This window comes from Pituophis catenifer, unplaced genomic scaffold (assembly GCF_029215685.1).
Source record: "Pituophis catenifer annectens isolate HBS135680 unplaced genomic scaffold, rPitCat1.0.hap2 SCAF_2, whole genome shotgun sequence".
Lineage (NCBI taxonomy): Eukaryota > Metazoa > Chordata > Lepidosauria > Squamata > Colubridae > Pituophis > Pituophis catenifer.
Genome location: NW_027256882.1, coordinates 18,930,951 through 18,957,203, shown reverse-complemented (window position 1 = coordinate 18,957,203; position 26,253 = coordinate 18,930,951). Strand labels below are relative to the sequence as shown.

Here is a 26,253-nt window from a genome sequence, read left to right as displayed (position 1 = left end):
AATTACCTGTGTTTAATATCAAAATATATCTATCATGATGGCTGCTCTTTGGAATGTTATTCTCCAACAGATTAGATTGACAAAACCTGTTGGCCTTTTGTAGTACAAGGAGGTTTAGATGATTCACCTCCATCTTTGGATTCCTACTCAACAGGAGCTAAGTTTGATGGATCCTTGTCGGGATTTCCTACCTGCCATGGCTGCAGCTTTGGAGCCTCTAGATCTGCTTTGCCCTCCTTTCTCCTCCTCCTGAATATGGAGGAATATGCGGCATTCAAGGTGTGGGCCAGAGCCTTAATGACACCATTCAAATGGCGGTGAAAACTGATCCATATTCTCCTCCTTTCCTCCCCAGTCTTCAGTGGCATTTTCTGGATGCATCTTTTCCGGCCTTTGACAGAAAAGACCTGTTTTGAAAAAGCACACTGAAAAGACCAATATTCATATTGAGGATTCACAAAGAAAGTGTGTTCAAGGGCATCATCTTCTGGCCCCCTTTTTCCCTGAAAAGCAAAAGTCCAAATACTATGGACATATTTGTAAAGACGCTCGTGTTCTAATATCAAGTACTCGATGGTTGCCACAATCCAGACTTTTCCTTCAATAGGTCCTGGCATACCTTCAAATGTTAATTGGAAAGTATGAATTCTGTCCCAGACATTAATATATTCTATGTAGTGCACAAAGACATTGACTTGTCTCCACTTAGAGAGGGCTTCCCTGAGGGATGCTGAATTTCCAATTGTTGAGAATTGTTGTGATATAACAACACAAATTCCATTCCTGACAAGCATTGGAGTAAAAGTCCTCATGAAATTCTCTCCATTCTCTGTGTCTGAAGTAAAGAGACCAATCAAGATCCATCTGAAATGGAGGAGAACTTGGACAATATGTGGGTAGATGACTGCTTCTTTGGGGAGTATCTGGTGGAAAAAGGGGAATTGCCTTTTATCACTCAGAGCCTCTGAAACAATTGCATCACTGACCTGAAAAACAGTGAAGAATGCAATGTTATATTTGGAGTCAGATCAAGTCCAAAATATTAGCTTTGTGTTGCAATATTTTCAGGATCAGACTCAATAAAGATAATAAGAATTAGAGATTTAAATATATTTCTCTTTAATAATAATAGGCATTCTATATTCGCTGAATATTCAAGATAGAAGCAAAGAAAATGGTGAGGGTGGCTCCTTATATATACAAGGGGTGGAGCCAGGAATGGGAGTGGTAAATTATGAATACATTAAAATCCAAAGAATAAGTTAACCCCTGATGTCCCATATATACATTATTTACACAATAGAGAATAAGGCATTTACATCTGACAAATCCCCCTCTAAATGCCGGTTCGCTATACAACACCAATTACATTCAGATTCAGGACAATATAATACATACAATTTAGAAGTTAAATATTTGTGCTGTTTAGAAGGTAAAGGCTTCGTTAATATGTCAGCTAATTGTTCAGAAGTATCACAATGTATTGCTTTGATGAATCCATCTTGAGATAATTGTCTCACGTGCTTAAATTTTATATCAATATGCCTGGACCTTTGTCCAATGGCATCGGATCTGGATATTTCAATGGCTGCTTTATTATCTTCATGCACAACAAAAGGTAATGCAGGTTTTTTCCAAACATCTGAGATCAAGTCATTGAACCATACAAGGTTATTTGCAGCTTTGGATAAACAAACATATTCCGCTTCTGTGGTTGAAGTGGCTACCAGTTCTTGTTTACCAGTGTACCAGTAAACTGGACAATCATTCAATAGAAAAATATAACCAGAAGTACTCTTTCTGCATGATGTATCACCAGCCCAATCTGCATCCGCATAACAGGTAATTTTTGGTTCTTTGTCATTATTAGGTTCTAATACTAAACAAAAATCTAATGTACTTTTCAAATATCTTAGAATTCTTTTGACAGCTTCCCAATGATACATGGTTGGTTTGCTAACATATCTTGACAATAAATTGAGAGGTAATGCAATATCTGGTCTGGTCCAATTAGATATATAAAGGAGTGAGCCTATAACTGATCTGTAAAATGTATTATCTTTAAATTCAGGGGAAGACTCATCAGTGTTTCTAAGGAAATCAGTTTGCATAGGAGTGTCACAGGTTTTGGCATTGTTTAAATTACATTTGTTTAGAAGTTCAATGATCTTATCTTTCTGAGTAAGTTTGAATCCCCTTCTAGTTTTGTTAATTTGTACACCAAGGTATTTATTCACTTTACCTAGAGATTTCAACGAGAAATGTTCGTTTAACTTATTTACAAAGATTTCTCTGCTCTCGTTGTGTTTTCCTATATATAAAATATCATCCACATAAATTAATACAAATTCAACGTGATCATCACTCTTTTTTACAAAGAAACAGTTATCAGCAGTGGTAGCGTTGAAATCCATGGTCTTTAGTACTTTTACCAAGCAATCGTACCATCTCTTGCCAGATTGCTTTAATCCGTATAGACTCTTGTTTAATAACCAAATTTCATTCTTATTAGTGTATTGACTATGTGGTGCTCTTACATATATTTCCTTATCTAGTTTTGCGTGTAAATACGCAGTCTGTATGTCATATTGAAATACGTCCAGATTGAGTGCAGATGCTACTACTAGAGCTGTTTTAACACTCTCTGTCCTCACCGTGGGGGAGTATGTGTCAGTATAATCTTCTGGATATTTTTGTGCATAACCTTGTGCAACTAGTCTAGCCTTGTATAAAGTATTGCCTCCTTCTAGGTTCTTAATTTTATAAATCCACCTGGTACCTATAATTGTTTTATCCTTAGGTGCGATCGTAGGAGTGAATACATTTAATCCTTGCAAACTTTCCATCTCTTTTTTCATAGCTAGTTCCCATTTTTCTCTTTCTTCACGAGGGAGTTTTAATACTTCCTCATATGTATTAGGTGTTATTTGTTCTCCATTCATATGCATTATGTAATCTTTGTATTTACTTGGTATTTGATTTCTATTGTTTCTAATAGCTCTTTCAGGTTTGCTATGGTTGTCGTGCAAATATCTAGCTTCCTTTTTTGTTAATGTGTCTGTCTTTATTTTATGCTGACTATTTGTCCAAGTTTTGGTTTTGTTCTTATTTTTGTTAATGTTTTGATTTTCTATTGTCCCTTCCTCGCAAGATATCGCATCTTTGCATTTATTTGGAAATATTTCATTAAGGTGCAGTTTAGACCAATTGGCTTGCTCATGAAACACAGCTGTTCTGGAGACTATAAATTTGTTATTATTATCAATGAATCTGTACCCTTTGGTTCCAGTTTCATATCCCATAAATCTTAATCTTCTGGATACGTTTTCTCCCTTTCTCCTCAACTGCTTAGGTATGTGCACATCTGCAGTGACTCCAAATATGTGCATGTGTGCTAATTTAGGTTTCCTATTGTACATCACCTCATACGGTGTCTTATTCACAATACTGGACCAGGTTCTATTTTGAGTGTAATTTGAATAATGTAGGGCTTCTGACCAGAATTGTTTGCCTAAACCAGCATCCTCTAATGTGCATCTAATCATGGTTTGTAGTGTGGAATTCTTTCTCTCTGCAATCCCGTTTTGAAACGCAGAAAATGGATTGGACGTGAAATGTAGCATTCCCCTATCCTTTAACCATTGGGAGAATTCTTTAGACATGAATTCACATCCCCTGTCTGTCATAATTTGTTTTATTCTGATATTATGTTGTGTTTCTATGCGTTTGTAGAATTCCTTAAATTTCTGAAAGGTTTCATCCTTGTGCTTTAATGTGTAAACAAAACCATAGCGACTATAATCATCCACTATTGTTAGAAAGTAACGTTTTCTATAGGTAATTGATGGAGTTAATGGACCAACTAAATCCATATGTACTAAGTCAAAAATATTGTTAGTTGATCTGTTAGATTTTTTTGGTCTGGGACTGGTTTTTAGTTTGGTGGATTTACATACTGAGCATTCCAAATAATTTTCACAATTTTTTATTTTGACACCTTCTGCGTGTTCAGTCATTTTTTGAACTACAGGAAAGCTTGCATGTCCTAACTTCCTATGTAAGATGTGAGCACACTCATCATGAATTGGTTTACCTATTTTTGGTTTCTTCTCATTGTGTGTATTTTTGTGATCATGAGGTATTTTACATTCATCATTGTCACTGTTACTAACATTTTCATCATCTGCTTCAATACAATCTTCCATATTTGAATCAATGTTATGTAACCATCTTTCTTTCGTTATCAGATAGGGTAGACCTCCTTTTATCATCACAGTGCCTATATTTGTTTTGTCCTTCTCTAAAGTTGCTTTCCCCTTTGAGAAAACTATATTGATGTCAAAATCTCTGCTTAGTTTTATAGCACTTAATATGTTATGAGGTATTTCTGGGATTAATAATACCCCCTCTATTTTACCTAAACCAGGCAAGGTCACATTTCCTCTGCCTAATACTTGAACCTTTTCTTGATTAGCTACCTTTATCACAAACTTATCTTCTGTAAATGAAGATAATATACTTTTGTTGTTAGTGGTGTGATTGGTTGCACCAGAATCAATAAGCCAATTATTGTTCTCATTTTGTTGTGTTTTGGTGTTTCCTTGTTTGTTTAGTCCATTTAGTGACCCAGATTTTCTCTCTTTTGAATTTTCTCTACCCCCTCTACTTTCTCTGTAATTTGGTGGGCTTCTATATTTGTGTCTATCTGTGGAAGACTGTCTATAATTGTATTTGCTCCTATATTCTGGCCTATGTCTCTCCCTTGAGACTTTGGGACAGTCTCTTCTACTGTGTTCCCTGGACCCACAATTGTGGCATCTAAAGGCTTCATTATATTTTTCTTGGAAAGCTACTTTCCTAAAAGATTTGTGTTCTGTTTGATTACTGGAACGATTTTTTCTTGAATTGTCTTCTGCTATCAATTTGTTAGATAGACTTTCTATGGTTAAATATCCTAAATTAATAGTATCTAAGTGTGACATAAAGCTATCCCATGATGGATCAAGTGAATTGATAATAACACTTTTCATTGTTTGATCTGAAATCACTTCCCCCCTCAATTGCAGCTCAGCTCTTATTTTGTTTAGAGATATCAAATGCTCACTTATAGAAACCCCTGGTTTCACTCTAGAAGAAAAGAAATCCTTAGACATTCTTGTAGTTGTAGCTACGCTATCGCTGTGAAATAGATTAAACATGCATTGAATTATTTCTGACACAGTTAGGTTTGATTTGATGCTATGATACATTGCAGGAGATACGCTAGATATTATTATGAAAAATGCTCTATGATGTAAACAATCTATTTTTAAAGTCCAAGGTCTTCTTGGAGGACTAGTTATAAAGAATAGTAAATTTTCTTTCATAAAGACAACCTGAAGCTGTTGATACCACTCTTGTAAATTAATGCCATCAATTCTAAGTTTTGGGAAGTCACTGGGTAAGTTCCCCACATTATTTTGTCCATTACTTACAACCTGAGGCAGTCCGTGGTCTCGCAAGTGCAGGAAATTACAGAACGGCATGGGGATGCTCGCAACGAGTCTGCGCGGTTCTCTGGCCAGTTCAAGTCTTTCGGGGCCGTCTACGTAGCTTTGCACATGCGCGTTGCTCATTTCTTCCTTGGCGTCGTCGTGGAAGGTTCTCTCCATTTCAGCTCTCTCGTTCCGCTCCTCTTCAGATGAGTCGGTCTCTGGTTCGGTTTTAGGGGTTCTGGTGGTGGCGACAGCTCTTCTCTTTCTTTCGTGTGCGTTGGCACTTGATCCGGTCTGCGGTGTAGGACGGAATCGGCATGGCTCTCTGGGCTCAGGTGTCGTCGCCTTCGAAGTCAGGATGGGAGCGTGCAGGTCTCGAGTTGTCGGTTTGATCTCTTGCTTCTTCGTTGGTGCCTTGGAAATTTTCAATCTTGGCCCAAAAGCAGCAAAAAGCGTTTTCATTGCTGACTTTACTTGAGACTTTGTTAAATCGTCTTCACTTTCTGATTCTGGTTCTTCTGAAGAGTTTGAGTCTTCTTTTTCACTTTCGTCGTCTGATAGCGTTTTTCGCGCCAGAAATTTTGAACTGAGCGTTTTGATTGGCTCTGCTCCATTCTCTTTTGAAGTTCGTTGAAACCAAGATGGCTGCCATTCAAAATTTCGCGCGGGATCACATCTTTTCTTTTTTACAACGACTTTCTCAGTATTCATTTCACTCACAGTTTTTTGATCTTTGGGTTTTTCTTTAACGACGTTTTTCTCTCTCGCTGCTCCGTTGTTCTTCAGCATTTCTTGGAGGTTCGCGATGAGGCTTTCATCGTTCTTCTGGCTTTTTAGTATCTTCAATATCTCTGACCTGAGTTCGTTATTTTCTATTTCGGTTTCTTCCTGGTCATTATTTTCATTTATCAGTTCTTCTTCTTCAGTGGTGTATTCTTCGGATTCTCTCGAAATCGCGTTAGTGGATTCGTTGATCATCTCTTGTTCAGTTTCTATTTCCTTGCTGTAGGCCCTGGTGTTGGGCCTATCTTTCTTAGACATTTTTAATTATTTATTGAGTCAATTAACCATCCTCTGCTACCAGCTTGTTGCAATATTTTCAGGATCAGACTCAATAAAGATAATAAGAATTAGAGATTTAAATATATTTCTCTTTAATAATAATAGGCATTCTATATTCGCTGAATATTCAAGATAGAAGCAAAGAAAATGGTGAGGGTGGCTCCTTATATATACAAGGGGTGGAGCCAGGAATGGGAGTGGTAAATTATGAATACATTAAAATCCAAAGAATAAGTTAACCCCTGATGTCCCATATATACATTATTTACACAATAGAGAATAAGGCATTTACATCTGACACTTTGAATCAATACAAGTTGGTTCTCATAAACAGAATAGTTTACAGTTGATCAGTTACTAGGCAATATCAAGAAAAAGGATATAAAATGCAAAACATTAACAAGAATATGTGTACAGGTAAGTCTCAAGGGTCCAGGGCTGGACTGGGTGAGGACCAAAGCAAACACACAGGAAACCAAGCTGCTCAGAAGCCCAGACTTTAATTCTCAACGGCAGGCCGGAGCCTTGGTACACAATGAGTATAACACACAGTTCCATGCAAAGTCAGTGCTGGGAGCTCTCACCTCCCAGCACACTTTATAGTCCAGGGCCACACCCTCTGGCTGGCCTGACATGTCCGCTGGTCACCCAACATACAGTAGCCTGTGGCAAACATCCGGCTGCAGCAGCATGGTCCAGCTGGCGGCATGCTTCTGGACAGACTGGACACCTGTGCATGGAAGCAGGGGGGGCAATCAACTGGTGAGCGGCTGTTTGGAACTGCCACCAGAAGTCCCATCACTGCCACCGCCTCCTTGTTTGTCGTGCCGGTCGCTTGCCCCACTGCCTGCTGCTCGGTGCTGCTCTCGGAGGACTGGCCAAGGCAGCAATCTGCTGATGAGTGCTGCCTTGGAGTGTCCCACCGCTGCAGCCTCGCCCATTGCTTTGGTCACCATCTCTGCTGTGTGCTGCTCCATACCCTTCCCACCCCACCCCCAGGTATGGGGCTGGTGATCCAGGGCTCGACAGTATGTGTGTAAATATGTATGTATGTATATGTATATATACATGTATGTGTGTATGTGTATGTGTGTGTGTGTGTGTGTGTGTGTGTGTGTGTGTGTGTATTTCTCTTTAGCCAGGTTCTTCCTACATAAACCAAGATTTTTATGTAGCCCTAGTTCAGTGAAATCACAATCCACTAGTTTCTAGGCTTTTTCCAGGCAGCCAGCAAGCACCCTGCTGCCCACTAGGAGACTAATGGGCAGCAGACACCCTGGGCAGCAGGATGCTTGCTGACTGCCTGAAAAAAGCCTAGAAACTAGTGGAACTAGTGAAACTAGGGCTGCATAAAAATCTTGGTTATATATATTTGTCCCATATTGGTCTACCCCAATATGGGAGGGAGCATACTGCTTCCCTTTTTTTTTTTTTTTTTAATGATTTATATGCCGCCCTTCTCCGGAGACTCAGGGCGGCTTACAAGGCGTTAAGCAATAGCCTTCATACTTTTGTATATTTATACAAAGTCAGCTTATTGCCCCCACAAACTGGGTCCTCAAACTGGGTCCTCAATTTACCCACCTTAGAAAGGATGGAAGGCTGAGTCGACCTTGAGCCTGGGGAGAATTGAACTCACAGTAATTGCAGGCAGCTGGATGTTAAATGCTGCCTTAGGAGGCATTAGCCTCCTACGCCACTCAGGCTCCTTTGCCTTTCAGCTCCAATCCAGGAGCCCTCAAGCAGTCACATTCATATATATAAAAGATGGTGACACAATAGGTATTTAGCTCCTTAGATGTGTGCACTTCAGAATCATTCATTCGTTCTGATAAATCATTTACAGTATATGTAGACAGACTTACAATGGTTCAAACTTTGTTTTTCCCTTGGTGAGTATAGATCCTACTTCTCATGGCTCCATTGAGCCCAAAGAGCACTCTCATGCAAGTGAGTTTTAAAAGGGCCAAAAATCTGGGCCCCATTTTAAATACTATCAGTTTCCTCCATAATATTTCTCTGTTTACTGTGTCAAAAAAGTCTTCTTTTGGGGCGCAATTTCTCTTGAGGTCTTTTAGGGTGAATTTGATCATGAAAATGTTAGGCTGAAAAATAGTTGATATGTTGACTAATGCGCTGGTAGTTGTTTTTTTTTTTTTTTAAATAAAATGATTAGTCCCAACAAGTCAATAAAACATACGTTTCATCCAAGATAGATAAGATAATCATTGGGATTCTTTTCACAAATCACATATTTGTTCACCATTGTAAATATCATTATTGGTTAAGATTATCCAGAAAAATTACCATCACACTGCACTATCCTTTTTACAGAAGACCCTTTGATTGGTCGCAAGTGTGCAGCAGACAGCCCCAAAGCAATGAGGATGGTGTCATGAGAGGATATTTGTGCTTTGATCCATGCCCCCTCCCCATTGTGAATGCCAATCGCTAGCCACGGTATGGCTGATGAGCTCACCAATGATGGCTCAATCAATGATTGAGCATGGTGAGAATCAGCTCTTGAATTCCATAGACAAATCTAAGCACCAGAGCTCACCGTAACAGCATTGCCAAAAAGGCATTAAGAGTTGTTAACCTAATCTTGCGAAGCTTCTTCTCCGGTAATATTGTACTGCAAGCTAGGGCATACAAAACCTTTGCTAGACCAATTCTCGAATACAGCTCGTCTGCCTGAAATCCGCACTGTATATCGGACATTAACACAATTGAGTGAGTCCAGAGGTACTTCACGAGAAGAGTACTCCACTCCTCTGCCTGCAACACCTTACACCACCAGGCTTGAAATTTTGGGCTTGGACAACCTAGAACTATGCCACCTATGGTCCGACCTAAACTTAGTACACAAAATTATCCACTACAATCCTACCCGTAAATGACTATTTCAGCTTCAACTGCAATAACACATGAGCACACAATAGATACAAACTTAAGGTAAACCACTCCAAACTCGATTGCAGAAAGTCGATTACGACTTCAATAACAGAATGGCCAGTGCCTGGAATGCACTACCTGACTCTGTTGTTATATCCTCAAAACCCCATAACTTTAACCTTAGACTGTCTACTGTGGACCTCACCAATTTCCTAAGAGGTCTATAAGGGGCGTGCATAAGCGCACCAGCATGCCTACTGTCCCTGTCCTACTATCTCCATTTATTAGTGCCCATTTACTATGTCCATATTTATGTTTATACTTATACCTGTTATCATGTACACGTTAGACAAAATAAATAAATGAAATGAAAAATATATATATAGTCGGATCTATTGCTCATCCACAACCATATCACTCATTATAGGTAGAATAACATACACACATACCTGAGGGACTTTATAGGTGCCTACTAGTGATGATATCTGGATGGAGATATCCCTTTCAGCTCCATCAACAACAGCCAAAAGGTTGTCCTTCTTTCCACAGCTGTAGTTGGGAACATTGGCTTCTCCAGTAGACAGCATGTCAAGCACAGCATCAGAAGTTGCAAGTGTGTTGATATAGTTGTCATGGATGTTGTAACCTAATGTGAGATTGTGCAGGAACTGGGGACTGTTGTTGTTGACCATTTGAATGGCAAAAATCAGGATTAGCAATTTAAAATGATTTGTACGTGTTCTCCTGTAAAAAAAAAAAAATCATGTTATTATCATCAACAATAGAAATACCAAAATATTTGTTTCAATTTAATCCTCCTTGTCTCCACAAGCCAAGTGAGTCTTAAGCAATTCAAATCCGAAGCCGAAAGCAAATGATAGCTACCCATCAGCATTTTATTTTATGAGCATTAAGAAGATGACATGGATATCTCTCCACAGAGATCTTTATTTGTAACCGTTCTAGTTTTCATCTGCCCAGTAATCAGGATTAAAAATTATTAAATCATTAAAGTAAAACCACCGTAAAAGAATGAAGATTTTTCATAAGTGGTCCAAAAAAGCCATTCTAAAAACAAGTCAATTTTTTATAAGAATCAAGCACTGAATATCAATGAGTCTTTACAAAAATATGGAACTGCCTCTGGGCAGAGGCAACTACAACTACAACCTATTCAATAACTACTATAAACAAAATACATTATTCAAGTGCTGAACTCTGGATGGGATGGGGAGAAGAAAATAATTTGGACTTCTTTCAGTCTTTTTTCTGCCCCATCTTTGGAATTTTGCCTCTTTCAAAAATAAGACAAATGAGTGAAGCAATGAAAATCAGAATGATCCAAGAAATTAGATAGGTATTGCAATGAAGAAAATACACATATGGCTGGAAACTATGACAAAACAACACATAAATTTGAAACCTGAGACATTCCTGTTGGGCATGCTTCCAAGAAACTACAATAAGGGTAACACATATTTGATTTTACATATTCTAACAGCAGCTAGGATTGTATATGCACAATACTGGAAAAATGTAGAAGCCACTACAGATAATATAGTCAAAAAAATTCTGGAATGTGCCGAAATGAATAGGTTAACTCTAATAATCAAAGAAAAAGAAGATTCGGAATATTTTATAACATGGGAACTATTCTACAAATAGTTAGTTGAAAGATACAGAGGTTAAATGGGTACATTTATGTGAAATATGGACTACATGAGAAAGAAAAACCGATGAGTAAATACTTTGATGGTTATATAATTGATACCATAATGGAAGATAGTATCCTTTTCAATAACAGTTGATATTATCGCATATATGTTTATATGTACATGATTATAATGATTATGATGATGTTTATATTTTGACACTTTGTACACTAGAAAACACACTGTTCAATATAGAAATGGAATTTGTGATATAAAACAATAAAAAATATATTTACATATGAAAAAGAAAAAAGAAAGTGAAATAAGGAAAAATGAAGAGGAGTGTTAGAACTGCAAAAGGAGGGAATGCAACTCCATCGCATTGAATGACTTACGAGTAAGAATGAGTGTAAGGAGCCACGTTGAAAGGTAGGTGATAGGTAGATATAGATGGTATTTTTGTTTCAGTGATGACTATACTAATGAGATGGTCTCCTGGCTTGTAAAAGCTCCATGGATTTTTTCCATCTAGGTTCTTGAAACCTAGCGGGCACTTCATTTTAAACTTCCCAGAAATTGGCTGAGATACCAGCAACATCGGAAGCAGAAGGAGGAAATCCATAATTTATTGAGCTGAATCAATCTTCTTCCTGTTTCTAAACAATAGTAAGAAATTCAAACCACTTTCACTTTTCTGATTTAGACAGAGAAAAAATAATGTTTCATTTGAAAGGAGAGAAAGGTACACTCAAGAGCACAGACCCTGCCTATCCCAAAATCTGTGCTATACAGAATGTCACCTGAGGCATTTATCCTTTTTATTTTTTATTTCATCCTTTTCTGATGCAATAACCCTTCCATGTTGCTTCAGTCTTTGTTGACATCCAAGGAAATCACTGGAGAAGTAGCAGAAAATGAGTCAATGACCGGGATGGTGATAATTATAGTGAGAAGCAACTTCTCCTCTGAGGATCCTGAAGTTATTCCTTGGCTCCATGTACAGAGGGGAGGCTGAAGAATAGCATATTTGTGAAAAATCAGAGACATGTCCTTTCCTATCAAAACATGTGTAGAAAATAATGCTGGAGGAAGATAGTTCAATACTCAGGGAACTGAACCCCTGAAGGCTACAACACAAGACTGAATTTATAGAGGGACTTATGAAGGTTCTGGAAAAACAATTTGGGACTATCTAGAGGAACAGGTTGATTAGCTTTGGGATATAAAAATTCATGAACTTTTTGAAAAGTGACTTTAGATTTGAATATATATCTAGTAAATACCCTGGTCCAATGCCATGGAGCGCTCTAAAGGTGGTAACCAAAATCTTGAAGCACACCCGGAAGACCACCGGGAGCCAGTGCAGCTCGTGCAGGAGGGGGGTCACATGGGAGCGCCACGCCGCTCCCATAACCACCCGCGCAGCCGCGTTCTGGACCAGCTGGAGCCTCCGGTTGCTCCTCAAGCTTGAGCCAGAGGTTACTATTGAAGGCAAACAAATCCTTTGGGAGACAACTCAGATGAATTTACTGAAGTTAGAAATGCAATTAGATAAATTTAAAAATTGAACAAGACATTGTGGATTACCCTCACAAATTGAAATACAACAGATGTTTTTGGAGTCATTTCATGGAAAATACAACTAGATTTGAAGTATAATAAAATCTTGAAGATGAAGAAGAGATAATAGAATAAAACAGGAGTGAGAATTTTATTTATCTATGGGACCTAAAGATGGTTGGGAGAAAAAAAAGAAAAAAAATACATTTGGGAGAAAATTCTCTAGTTTCCCTCACTGGTCCCGCTTCAAAGTTTGGAGCCATAACTTTGAGTTTTCCCTTTTGACTTGTTCAAGGTTCAGATGCTTCTCTTCCTTGCAATTATTCAAATTATAGTGATTTTGTTGTCTTTATGTTAGGACTGCAGAGATATTTCTGCAAACTTTTAGGAAAATTTTAGACAAACAAGTCAGAAGGTGGTTTGACATCAGTATCAGACTCAAAGGCAAAGTTGAGTGGAGTCTATATGAAAAAAATACTGGCTACATAAATGGCTCTGGAGACTGAAAGAGAATCTGGGTCTGGTTTCAGGACAGGCAGATTCTGTGTTCATGTCCCTTGGATGGGCCCTGACTGATCTGAAGCTACTTTCCTGGAAGAGGTTTTGGTTTCTTCCACCACCTCATCTCATACATTGTTAGAAACCAGGTGCCACAGAGAAGGCTCAGTCAGAAACACAGACCATGTGGCTGCTGCTTCTACATATTCTGCTTCTGTGGCCAAGGGGAGCCTGTGGGATACGCAAAGCCAAATGTCTCCTGACTCTGGAACAGGGTGAAGTGGACCCAGAGAATCATTACAAGACAGGGGATTATTTCATTAGTGGCATAGTCTCTACAATGAACGCCATTTTTCAATCGTTAGAGTTTGATAAAAGTCCTTCGATGAAGTTCATTAAGTAAGTTCTGCGTTGCTTTAGAGCCACTCCATTTTCAATGCATGTCTACAGTTCCAGTCCTCTGAAAATGTAAGGTGCTCTACCTTGATCGGCTCCTTTTGCTAAGTTAGTTTCTGATTCTGCCTTCAGTTTTCACACTGCAGGTGAAGCTGCTCCTTTTGAGCTGTAAAGTCTAAGACTCCAACCAAGGTATTTGTCCCGTTCCATTTCATTTTTGTCCTACGAGCAGAGTTAGATTGTGCACACAGAGGCACCTAAGGACCTTTCCCTTCCGCCTCACCTCTGAGCTCAGCTGTATGCTGCTGCTTCTATGGCCAACATGAACCTACACAAGCCAAATGCTTTCTGACTCTAGAGCAGGGTAAAGTGGACTCAGACAATCATTACAAATCAGGAGATAACTTGTATGCTCGTTTGACAGCTGCGGATAGAAAAAACATTACAGAGGGTGGTGAGCACAGCACAAAACATCATGGGCTTTCCCCTGATACCACTAGATGAGATCGCTAGGGTTCGTTGCCTTAGAAGAGTGAGGAAAATTCTCAGGGACAACTCTCACCCTGGTCATCACTTCTTTACCCTCCTACCATCGGGAAGGAGATATAGAAGTATAGCCAGGCACACAAACAGGCTGAAGAACGTTTTTTATCTGTCAGCTGTCAGACTCCTGAATGAGAAATAACATCATAAATACATAGTATGATGGACTGCAGGGCCGGCGCAATGTGTAACATGTTCACACCGGTGCAGTAGGACTGGGTGTTTTGTTAATATGATTGATTTGGGTTAGGTATTTTCTGTCTTCACTGTGATTTGTGTTGTGTTGGGGTGTGTGCACTGAGGGAGCTCAACCAATCTCATTGTACATATGTTGTGCAGTGACAATAAAGATTTGAAATGAATTGAGATGATTTCATTAGTGGCATCATCTCTACAATGAAGGCTATTTTTCAATCATTAAAGTTCGATAGAAGTCCTTCAAAAAGTTCCCCTTCTCAATCTTTCTGCACTACATTACAGACACTCCTTCTCCAATGAATGTCTACATTTCCAACATTCTTAAAACCCAAGCTGCTCTCCCCTTTTTCTGTTCCTTTTCTTAATTTGTTTTATTTTATCTTGCGGTCATTATTATACACCGCAGGCAATGAAGCTCATTTTAAACTATCAAATATCAGAACCCAATCAGAACGGTTGTCCCTATCTACTTTCCTTTGTAACCATGAGCAGAGCTGCAATGTGGCCACAGAGGAAGAGAAGGATTGAGCTGAGCTGATTCTGTGGGATGCCTGGTCCAAGCACTCAAGAGAGATGCTAGAATTTCTCTCTGCATCAGAAATGAGATAACACCATCATTGTTTTTTCCACACCAAAATTTACTGCTATTTAGTTGTTTGTTTGTTTGTTTGTTTGTTTTATTTTGTCAAGCATATATATGATAACAGGTAAAAGTATAAACATAATTTGAATACATGAAAAGAGTAAGTAAAAAGGAATATTAGGACAGGGACGGTAGGCACGCTGGTGCACTAATGCACACCCCTTACAGACCTCTTAGGAATAGGGTGAGGTCAACAATACAGTCTTAGGTTAAAATTTTGGGGGTTTTGGGATAAAACCACAGAGTCAGGTAGTGCATTCCAGGCATTGACCACTCTGTTGCTGAACTCGTATTTTCTGCAATCGAGTTTAAGTTTGTATCTATTGTGTGCTTGTGTATTGTTGTGGTTGAAGCTGAAGTAGTCATTGACAGGAAGGACATTGTGGCAGATAATTTTATGTACTATGCTTAGGTCAGACTGAAGTCGGCATAGTTCTAAGTTGTCTAAGCCCAAAATTTGGAAAAAGTCCCAGATAGCTATTCACAGAGATTGCAACTGATTCTCATTCAGAAGTTCATGGAAAGACCTAAGAATCTTTTTTCAATGAAAATATATCCATTATATTGGTTGGTTGGTTGGTTGGTTTATTTGTTTATTCACAGAACTCATTGGTTGTTTGACTCTGGGAGTCTTATAATTAGAAGAAATAGAATTGAGAAGAGGAAAAGAATCATAACCTCAGAAACAGCAACAACAATAAAACCTCAACAAAAATCCTTCTAACAGAGGTTCAACCTTTGTTGTCTCAAAGCACAGCAGTATCTCACCCTGTATCTCATTAAGAAAGAGGAAACAGTTCATCAAATATGGGAGAAAATGCTTGAAGACCAAGGCATGAATTTAAAGTGCTGTTTCGTTGTTAGTTGCGAAGTCGTGTCTGACCCCTCGCGATCCCTTGGCCAACGTTCCTCCAGGCCTTCCTGTCCTCTACCATCCCCCGGAGTCCATTTAAGCTCACGCCTACTGCTTCATTGACTCCATCCAGCCATCTCATTCTCTGCCATCCTGTTCTTTTTTTGCCCTCAATCTTTCCCAGCATTAGGCTCTTCTCCAGTGAGTCCTTCCTTCTCATTAGGTGGCCAAAGTATTTGAGTTTCATCTTCAGGATCTGGCTTTCTAAAGAGCAGTCAGGGTTGATCTCCTCTAGGACTGACCGGTTTGATCACCTTGCAATCCAAGGAAGGGACTCGCAGGAGTCTTCTCCAGCACCGTAGTTCAAAAGCCTCAATTCTTTGGCATTCAGCCTTTCTTATGGTCCAACTTTCACAGCCATACATTTCAACTGGGAAAACCATAGCCTTGACTATATGCACTTTTGTTGGCAGGGTGATTTCTCTGCTTTTTAGTATGCTGTCTAGATTTGCCTGTCTAGATTTTCCTCCCCAGGAGCAAAAGTGGTGTTAGTGTAACCAAACAGGAGAGTGGTTTTGAAGGCACCAAGAGCCTTGGTGGTGTAGCGGACTAAGTGCTGTTATGTAGCACTTAGCTGCCAGCTGCCTGCAATTAGTACGAGTTCAAATCTCACCAGGCTCAAGGTTGACTCAGCCTTCCATCCTTCCGAGGTAGGTAAATTGAGGACCCGGATTGTGGGGGCAATAAGCTGACTTTGTAGAAACACCGCTTATGGGGGGCCAAAAGCCCTAATAAGCAGGTATATACAAAAGAATGAAGGCTATTGCTATAAGTGCATTGTAAGCTGCCCTGAGTCTTCGGAGAAGTATGGCCTATAAATTGAACTAATAAATAAATAATAAATAAATAAATACTATATGATCCTTCTCTCTCTCTCTTTTTTTTTTCTTTTTTCTTTCTTTTTTTTTTTTGCTGTTTTTATTCTTTTTGTATGACAATACTTTGGAATGTTGCAAATAATAGTAACATTTGAAATAAAACTTATGATTGAATGGAATAAAAGTATTATCATGGAATAAATGTTAAATGTAATTTTCGCTGATATGTTAATACCTGCAGAAGGACATCCAAATTTTATTCGAAATTTCTGCCTTTCCTTTTTGCCACTGAGGACATCAACCAGAATGGCCATCTCTTACCTAACCTCACTCTAGGTTACAATATCTATGAAAATTTCTTCAAAGTTGAAATGACTTCAGATCCATTGCTGGATCTGCTTTCAGATGGGGAGGCCAATGTTCCCAACTACAGGTGTGGAAGGCAGAGAAACACAGTGGCTGTTCTAGAAGAGGCCGAGACTGGCATCTCCATCCAGATTTCAAACATGTTGGGCACCTACAAAGTCCCTCAGGTGTGTCTTTCTTGGGAAGGCAGTTTTCAGTTACGTAACTTTCAACCCGAGGTCAAACTATTTTAAAAGAAAAGCAGAATTTGATTGTGAACATGACAGAAATGATATTTTGCTTGTTAAATTTAAAATACCCTTCCTTTCAGATCAGTCACAGTTTGGCTTCCCTTATTCTGAGGGATAAAACTCAGTTTCCCTTCTTCTACCCGATGCTCCCTGCCGAAGGACTCCAATACCCAGGGATAGTCCAGCTTCTTCTCTACTTCAAGTGGACTTTAGTTGGTCTCATTGCTCCAGAAACTGACCAGGGGGACAGGTTCATGAGGACAATGTCTTCTTTATTGTTAAGGAATGGCATTTGTGTAGTTATATATCAAACTTTCCCGCTAAATACGGATTCTACAGTTTCAACAGTTAAATCTTTTTTCCAGTGGACAGAAGTTAATGTCTTTGTTTATGGTTCAGACATTAGTTCCTTCCATAGAGGAATCTTTTTCGTAAAATCAATAGTTCAACGCATTCAGAAAACCACCGTAAGAAATGTCTGGATCACCACAGCTCACTGGGACCTCACTTTTGAGTTGATGCTTATTAGATTTTCCTCTAAATACCTTGCTGGCATTTTTTCCTTTCTGGTGCAAAAAAGGAAATGGGCAAACTACGATGCAATTGACCTCTTATACACACACATGTATCATTTTGTGAAGAATACATTTACATGTTCCTCCACTAAGGATGCCTTTTCAGTGAAAGTCTGGAGACGGTGCAGACAGAGAGAAGAACTGGTGGCTCCGAAGGAAGAGCAGATGGATCAAATCTTGGCTATGGACAGCTATCTCATTTACAGCAGCATGTGGGCTGTGGGAAGAGCCTTACATTCAGCTTATATCTCCACATCCAAGAGATCAGGAAGGAACAGGGGCACGAAGCTAGAAGCTGAAAGCCTGAAGGCTTGGCAGGTATCTCTTTTCCATGACACATGTAACACCTACAAATGGGAATCAGTTTTGTAAGCGGATGCCGAGGTTACTTACTTAGAAAAATTAAATTAAATTTTATATTCAATTTAATTAAATAAATTCAGATCCAACCTAATTGCAATATATTTCTCTCTTCTTTTTTCTTCCCATTCCCCCAATCCTTATTTTTACAACACTTTCCTCTTTTTTATTTTTTCAAAGACAATTTTTATTTCTTTTTTTTAATTTCATAACATAAAATACAAATGAAAATAAGAATAGTAGAGAAATGGGGAATGGAATTGTTGGTTTGGGGGGTGGGAAATGCATTAACTTCCAACTTTTTTCCATCCAGTAGAATAAAAAGGGTAAGTTAGAGCCTCAACTATTTACTAATTACTATTTACTATTACTATTTACGTACTAATATACTAGCAATTCCTATAACAACTGACTTATTTAATCAGTAAATCTTTTTTTTAATCAGTAAATAAAGTAAAACTTCCCTTTTTTTTCTCTTTTGACCACAATATCTAGAGGTGGTTTCCAAGCAGAAACAAAACTATATATATATAGTTTCTTTATCAGCAAATATAAATTTGGTATTAAATGGTTTGTCGTGAATGCGATTGCTTGAGGGCTCCTGGATTGGAGCTGAAAGGCGAAAGGGAAGCAGTATGCTCCCTCCCATATTGGGGTAGACTAGGTGCTTCAACAGAAAAAACATTATATATATATATATATATATATATATATATATATATATATATATATATATATATATATATATATATATAAATATCAAATTTATATTTTGCTGATAAAGAAATAGAGACTAGTATAGATCTATTTCAAGCTATTTAGCTCTCATCAGCTAGCCATACCCTTACTCGGATTCAAAGTTGGGCTTCCTGCATGTTAGGCAGTTGAATTAACCTCTGAGCCACAAGTTCTCCTCCCTTCATCAGCTTGAGCCAGGGGAAAGATTAAGTGTTTTTCTATCGAGACACCTGGTCTATCCCAGCATTGTTGGGGTATATAGCAATTAATTTGGTCTATCTCTGCAAACTCCATCAGTTTTTCCATCCATTTTTCCTTTGGGTTGATTAATGTTGTGGTACATTTTGTGGTACAAAATGCTGTAGACAAATAGGAAGTGTGTACTTAAAGTACATGTGAAAAATAACTGTGTTGTAACATTTAGGTTGGAGGAATGGACAACAGGCCCTCTTGTTACGCTCAATGGCAGAATCCTGAAAGTCATGTGATTTTGTGGTTTTAAGGTATATAATGAAATGTCCGATTGACCCTCATTGCAATGTGATGTAAGTGCCTACAGGAAAGGCTTTGTTTGCTATGCTTTAAATTCTAATAAACCTCTGGATCCTAAGTGAGATGCTTTATGGTGTGCTGTCTGTTCGATTGTTATTAAGTGCAGCTATGCTCAATAATTAGTTTTTTCCCCCTGATCATCTAGACCAGAACAATGACTGGTCTAGATCTTCAAACATTACATCAGCAGCTGTTATTATTCCTATGTTTATTGGTGTTTATTGAACAGACAGCACATCATAAAGCATCTCCCTTAGGATCCAGAGGTTTATTAGAATTTAAAGCATAAACCTCTGGATCCTAAGTGAGATGCTTTATGGTGTTCTGTCTATTCAATTGTTATTTATGTTTATTGGTGTTTATCGACACTCTAAGGGACACGGTGGCTCAGTGGCTAAGACACTGAGCTTGTCGATTGAAAAGGTGGCAGTTCAGTGGTTTGAATCCCTAGTGCCGCGTAACGGGATGAGCTCCTGTTACTTGTCCCAGCTTCTGCCAACCTAGCAGTTTGAAAGCACATAAAAAATGCAAGTAGAAAAATAGGAACCACCTTTGGTGGGAAGGTAACAGCGTTCCGTGTGCCTTTGGTGTTTAGTCATGCCGGCCACATGACCACGGAGACGTCTTCAGACAGCGCTGGCTCTTTGGCTTTGAAACGGAGATGAGCACTGCCCCCTAGAGTCGGGAATGACCAGCACATATGTGCGAGGGGAACCTTTACCTTTACCTTTTATTGACACTCTCCTAACCAAATTTGAAACTGAAAACAGAATCTGTTTTTGGAAAGAGAGAGAGAAATGTTGAGATCCCTCTCAATGAAGATCAAGAAATGGGTTTTAAAAAAAAAAAAAAAATCTGATGTTCCTTCTAAACTCTTATTTTCCTTTCCAGCTTCATCCCTTCCTTCAAAGCTCTCAGTTTCATAATAATTCCATAGAGGGAGTATACGTGGATAAGACAGGAGATCTGACAGCTGACTTGGACATTGTGAATTGGAGTGTTTTTCCAAACAATTCTGTCAAGAGAGTGAAATCTGGGAGTCTAGAAAAAAGGACATCTCAGAATTTTAACATTACCATTGACCAGAAGAGTACTATGCAGGTAGAAATGCTGAACACTCTGAGGCTAATATGTTTAAGTTTAAGTTTATTGTCATTGTACATATATACACAGTATACCCATACAACAAAGTTCATTTAACACCCAAAGACCAGGCCCACCACACATAATAATCCCCAAACACCCCACCACCACCACCACAAATTCCCTGTCCCTGAACCACCCAAACATCCACACAACAGACCGAGTAATGCTGTCACTGATGGTGGCCCTTTAGTTCATTGTTGAGTGCAATTATAGCTCTGGGATAAAAACTATTCAGAAAACGTGAAGAGCAACAAAGATGATTAGGGGACTGGGGGATAAAACATATGAAGAACGGTTGCAGGAACTGGGTATGTCTAGTTTAATGAAGAGAAGGACTAGGGGAGACATGATAGCAGTTTCCAATATCTCAGGGATTGCCACAAAGAAAAGGGAGTCAAACTATTCTTCAGGGCACCTGGGGGTAGAACAAGAAGTAATAGGTGGAAACTAAACAAGGAGAGAAGCAATTTAGAACTAAGGAGAAGTTTCCTGATACTTAGAACAATTAATAAGTGGAACAACTTGCCTGCAGAAGTTGTGAATGCCCCAACACTGGAAATTCTTAAGAAGATGTTGGATAATCATTTGTCTGAAGTGGTGTAGGGTTTCCTGCCTGGGCAGGGGGTTGGACTAGAAGACCGCCAAGGTCCCTTCCAATTCTGTTATTCTATTCTATTCTAGTCTAGTCTAATCTAGTCTAGTCTAGTCTACATGTAATATGGCTTTTATTCCACTGAAGGTGGTAAAAACAGGATTGTACTTTGAAGTGAGAGGGTGTTTTCTTTCAATGCATTTGAGTTTTCGTGTCAGCTGATCAGGTTCTCAAGTGTGCAAATTTCACCTTTATGAGATATTGAGCTGGCCATGAATAATAAAGTCTTTAATTTTTATATTTTTTTCTGAAAATACATTTATTTGTCTGTATGCACTGTATTTTTTGGACTATAAGACACGCTGGAGTATAAGATGCACCAAGATTTCAAAGAGGTAAACAAGAAAAAAAAGTTTTTGCCCTCTCCAGCTCCCAGGAGCACTCTACAGGACTCCCAAACCCCCTGTGAGCCCAGTTTTTGTGAAAAACTGGCCTGTTTTTGGCAAAAACGAGACACATGGGGTGGGGTTTTGGGAGGCCAAAAATGGCTGTATTTGGTGTATAAGACGCACCAACATTTCCACCCTCTTTTTTTTGGGGGGGGGGAAATGCGTTTTATACTCTGAAAAGTATGGTATTTCTTTTTGCTCCTCAGTCCCTCCCAACTTCCAGGTGTGTGGAAAGCTGTCATCCTGGATTCATGAAGGTGGTTCTGGAAGGAAAACCCATCTGCTGCTACAAGTGTCTTCCTTGTCCAGAAGGAACTATCTCGACCATGGAAGGTGAATGATACAGAGAAAAGGGGAAGATTTTGGGGAAGACCATTGTCTCAGACATTGCTCATGAAAGTATGTTTTGAAAGGCATTTTTAAACTTGGCATTCAAAATAATTTCTTTTAATACAAATAATCCATAGGGTGTCATGAGAAATAATCTGTTATTATAAATCAGGAGCAGGATATTTAAAAAAGAAGATCAGCGAAGGCCTGGAATTGGAAGGGAAATAGCATTCCTTTTTTTTTTTTTTTTTCAACTTCCTTACTGATGAACTGCTGGCATTTTTCTCTTGGTGTCTCTGGAGAAATGGATAACTTCTGACACTGTTTTCCTCTCCTCTCCGACTAATGCAGGGTGTCAAACTCGCATCATCATGTTGTCGTCATGTGACATATCATGACTTTTTCCACTTCACTAAAATGGGTGGGCGTGGCCAGCGTGTGATGCATCTGGCCTGTGGGCTGCGAGTTTGACACCCCTGTACTAATGCATGAATAAAATACTGATCTTCTTTTTTTAACAGGTTTAGGAACAATTCCAACAGTTAGCTCTTCCTTCCTTCCTTCTTTTTTTTTTTTAAAAAATTTGATTTATATGCCGCCCTTCTCTGGAGACTCAGGGTGACTTACAATGTGCTAAGCAATAGCCTTCATCCTTTTTGTATATTTATACAAAGTCAGCTTATTGCCTCCACAACTGGGTCCTCAATTTACCTACCTTAGAAAGGATGGAAGGCTGAGTCAACCTTGAGCCTGGCGAGATTCGAACCTGCAGTAATTGCAGGCAGCTGGTCTTAATAACAGGGTGCTTTAGACCACTGTACTACCAAGGCTCCACCAAGGCTTCCTTCCTTCCTTCCTTCCTTCCTTCCTTCCTTCCTTCCTTCCTTCCTTCCTTCCTTCCTTCCTTCCTATCTTCTTGATTTGAACTTCATATTGTTTTAAGGTGGGTGAAATGGACAAATTTATCCTCTTAGCTGGCAAAACAGAAAGAACTGTACCCATTGAGTAGTATTTTTTTCCATCAATTTTCAATGGAGATGCCAAGGATACCGAAACCACTGGTGCTTGGTTTCTGGGAATGGGTAGGAGATAAGGGATGGGAATCCATCAGTCAGAGGAAGATGTTGTAAGGAAAATCCATCTGGTTCAGTTCCAAGCTGGGAGAAAGACACTGGAAACATGGAGGCTGATTGGAAAGAGAAGTTTATTGTTGAAGCAGAACCACATGTGATTCTGGACAGCTGACAAAATGGAGTTGAGAGTGGGTGGGTTTTTATACCTTCTTTGGGCTTTGTATTTGAGCTTCCTGTTCATGTGCAAGGACATGTCCTTTAATATTCTATTGGCTGTTGTCAGATTCCTATTGGGGGGGGTTATGTAGGGGTTATGCAGGGGTCATAGCTGGCTCTATAGGCAAAAGGGGTAATGCAAATCCAGTGCTTGTCTGAGCTAATCTGATAAACCGCTGGATTATTGTTTATCTGAGCTCCCAGGTTCCTATGACTCTGAATTTGGAACTGCTCTGGGGTCATGCAATTAAGGGGCTTGAGTTCTGAAAGGGTGTTGGGCAATTCCTATTGTGGCTAATGTGTATTTCGTCCTATTTTGGATCTTGAGTGAGGGGCTGCTTCTAATCCTATCACTCTGCCTTTCCTAGCTGTCAAACTTTGCTACAAGCAGTTTCAAAATATCCTGTCTTGAATGGGTTGGCTTCTTCTTTCAATAAGCTTTTTATCTCTTAAGTGCTGGCAACTGCTGTGGGCTATTAAGAAAAGGTGGGTGTTGCTTTCTGTCTTGAAGAGCTTCTTTCTCCATTTCTCCTTTAGGGAAATATAATATTCTGCCTTTTTAATACACTGCTCAAAAAAATAAAGGGAACACAAGCAGAAGACATCCGAGATCTGAATGAATGAAATAGCCTTATTAAATACTTTGTTCGTTACATACAGTAGTTTTGTGTTCCCTTTAGTTGTTTGAGCAGTGTATAAACTACTATACGTAAAGAACAAAGTATTTAATAAGACTATTTCATTCATTCAGATCTTGGATGTCTTCTGCTTGTGTTCTCTTTATTTTTTTGAGCAGTATATTTTCCAGTGGTGGAATTAATTTTTTTTTTACTATCGGTTCTGTTGGCATGGCTTGGTGGGCATGGGAGGTGAAGGATACTGCAAAATCTCCATTCCCACTCCACTCCAGGGGAAGGATATTGCAAAATCTCCATTCCCACCCCACCCTGGGGCCAGCCAGAAGTGGTAATTGCTGGTTCTCTGAGCTACTTAAATTTTCCGCTACCGGTTCTCTGAACTGCTCGAAATTTCTGCTACCGGTTCTCCAGAACCTGTCAGAACTTGCTGAATAGCACCCCTGATATTTTCCAAAACATTTCATTCTTCTGAGGGAGGGGGTGCTTCCCACAAAGAGAAGACCTGACCCTCTCTATGATCAAAATGGAATGGGGAATTAATATTTGCAAAGGAGATTTTAATAAATCAGCTTTCTTAATAGCCAATTTACACATGCAGACCAGCTGCTGAATCTATTGTGAAATATCTTCCTTCTTCAAAGATTCAGAGCTTAAAAGTGCCACTTGTGTCCAATCATTTACTCCTTCCTGTGCTTGAACTAGTCCAATGCAGGAAGTGCAATGGGCACCCCTCCATGGATCATTGCTGGTAGGGCTGTGGATTGCTTTGGGTTTCACCTTCAAAAGGTATCACTCATCCTTCTGTTTATACTAATGACATTTACTAACCAGTCTGCATACTTTCTTTCTCCATACACATTCATCCACACCATCACCGGTTTCTCTCCAATGATGCAGCTGATGAAAGAATATGCTTTTTGATAGATACTAATCTTGCTCTTTTTCAGATGCCGAAAAATGCACAAAATGTGCAGCAGATCAGCATCCAAATATCAACCGACATGACTGTATACCCAAGATTGAAACTTTCCTATCCTATCAGGAAAATTTGGGGATCATCCTAGTTTCCCTTGCCTTGTTCCTGACTTTAATAATAGTTTTTGTCTTCGGAATATTCATTAAATTCCAGGAAACCCCCATAGTCAAAGCCAACAATCGGCATCTCTCCTACATCCTCCTCATCTCCCTCCTGCTTTCCTTCTTGACCTCCTTCCTATTCATTGGCCAGCCAAGGAGAACCACTTGCCTTGTCCAACAAACAGCATTCAGCAACATCTTCACAGTAGCCATTTCTACTGTCTTGGCCAAAACTGTCATGGTTGTGTTAGCCTTCTTGGCCACAAAACCAGGGAATAAAGTGCAGAGGTGGCTGGGGAAGAGCTTGGCCAATTCTATCATCCTTTCTTGCTCTGGTGTCCAAGTTGTCCTCTGCAGCATCTGGTTGGGCATCTTTTCTCCATTCCCTGAGTCGGACATGTACTCAGAATCCACTGAGGTCATCCTGCAATGTAATGAAGGCTCTGTTGCCATGTTCTACCTTGCTCTTGGCTACATGGGCTTCCTAGCTGTCATCTGCTTCACAGTGGCTTTTCTGTCCAGAAATCTACCCGGAGGCTTCAATGAAGCTAAGCTGATCACCTTCAGCATGATGGTCTTCTGTAACATCTGGATATCGTTTGTACCCACCTACCTGAGCACCAAGGGGAAGTATATGGTTGCCGTGCAAATCTTCTCCATGTTGGCTTCCAGTGCTAGCCTGTTGCTATTAATTTTTCTCCCCAAATGTTACATTATTTTCCTAAGACCAGACCTGAATACAAAAGAACACTTGATGTCAAAATAAAATAGTACATTGAGTTTTCTGTATGGGATTCCCAGAAATGTCAATTAAAACTTGTAACAAATGGAGTTAGATAGTTTAATTTTTTAAAAAATCAAATTTTTAAAAATAAATAATTTCTTTAAGTAATGGACATAGATCCCCAGTTTATAATAAAAGTGTTCCCTCCCCCCTTTCTCTTTGAGGTTGAGTGTGTAAGCAGGAGTGGTATTCAGCTGGTTTGGACCAGTTCTGGTGAACCAGATGCTAATTTTACATCTGGTTCACCGAACCACTAGTTGCAAGGACTGGCTGGCCACGCCCAGCCTGCCCCGCCCCTCTCAGGAGTCTTCACGCGGCCCATTTTGGATGTGAGGTAAGTGCAGGGCCCACACAGAGACTCTGGGAGGGCAAAAAACAGGCCTCCCAGAAGTTCTGGAAGTCCAGAAACAAGCCAGTTTTTGGCCTCTGGAGGGCCTCTTGAGCCCAAGGGAAGCTGTTTTCACCATCCCGGAGG

The 26,253-nt window shown here is 39.4% G+C and overlaps 2 protein-coding genes across 2 annotated transcripts in view; one reads left to right on the top strand and one right to left on the bottom strand.

Moving 5' to 3' along the window:
• The window catches only part of LOC139309950 (vomeronasal type-2 receptor 26-like), a 30,109-nt gene extending 18,404 nt beyond the window's left edge, over positions 1 to 11,705 (bottom strand). The window contains exons 1-3 of the mRNA XM_070934131.1: positions 11,479 to 11,705; positions 9,881 to 10,172; positions 192 to 986 (exon numbers count right to left, since the gene is read on the bottom strand). Of these exons, the coding sequence (XP_070790232.1) occupies positions 192 to 986; positions 9,881 to 10,172; positions 11,479 to 11,705 (1,314 nt within the window). The remainder of the gene's footprint in view (positions 1 to 191; positions 987 to 9,880; positions 10,173 to 11,478) is intronic.
• Positions 11,706 to 17,023: 5,318 nt separating this feature from the next.
• Positions 17,024 to 25,760, top strand: LOC139309296 (vomeronasal type-2 receptor 26-like). The gene is made up of 5 exons (XM_070933350.1): positions 17,024 to 17,185; positions 17,329 to 18,141; positions 20,365 to 20,574; positions 21,867 to 21,993; positions 24,865 to 25,760. Exons 1-5 carry the CDS (start codon positions 17,024 to 17,026, stop codon positions 25,758 to 25,760), a joined length of 2,208 nt encoding a protein of 735 aa, XP_070789451.1.
• The last annotated feature ends 493 nt before the right edge of the window (positions 25,761 to 26,253 follow it).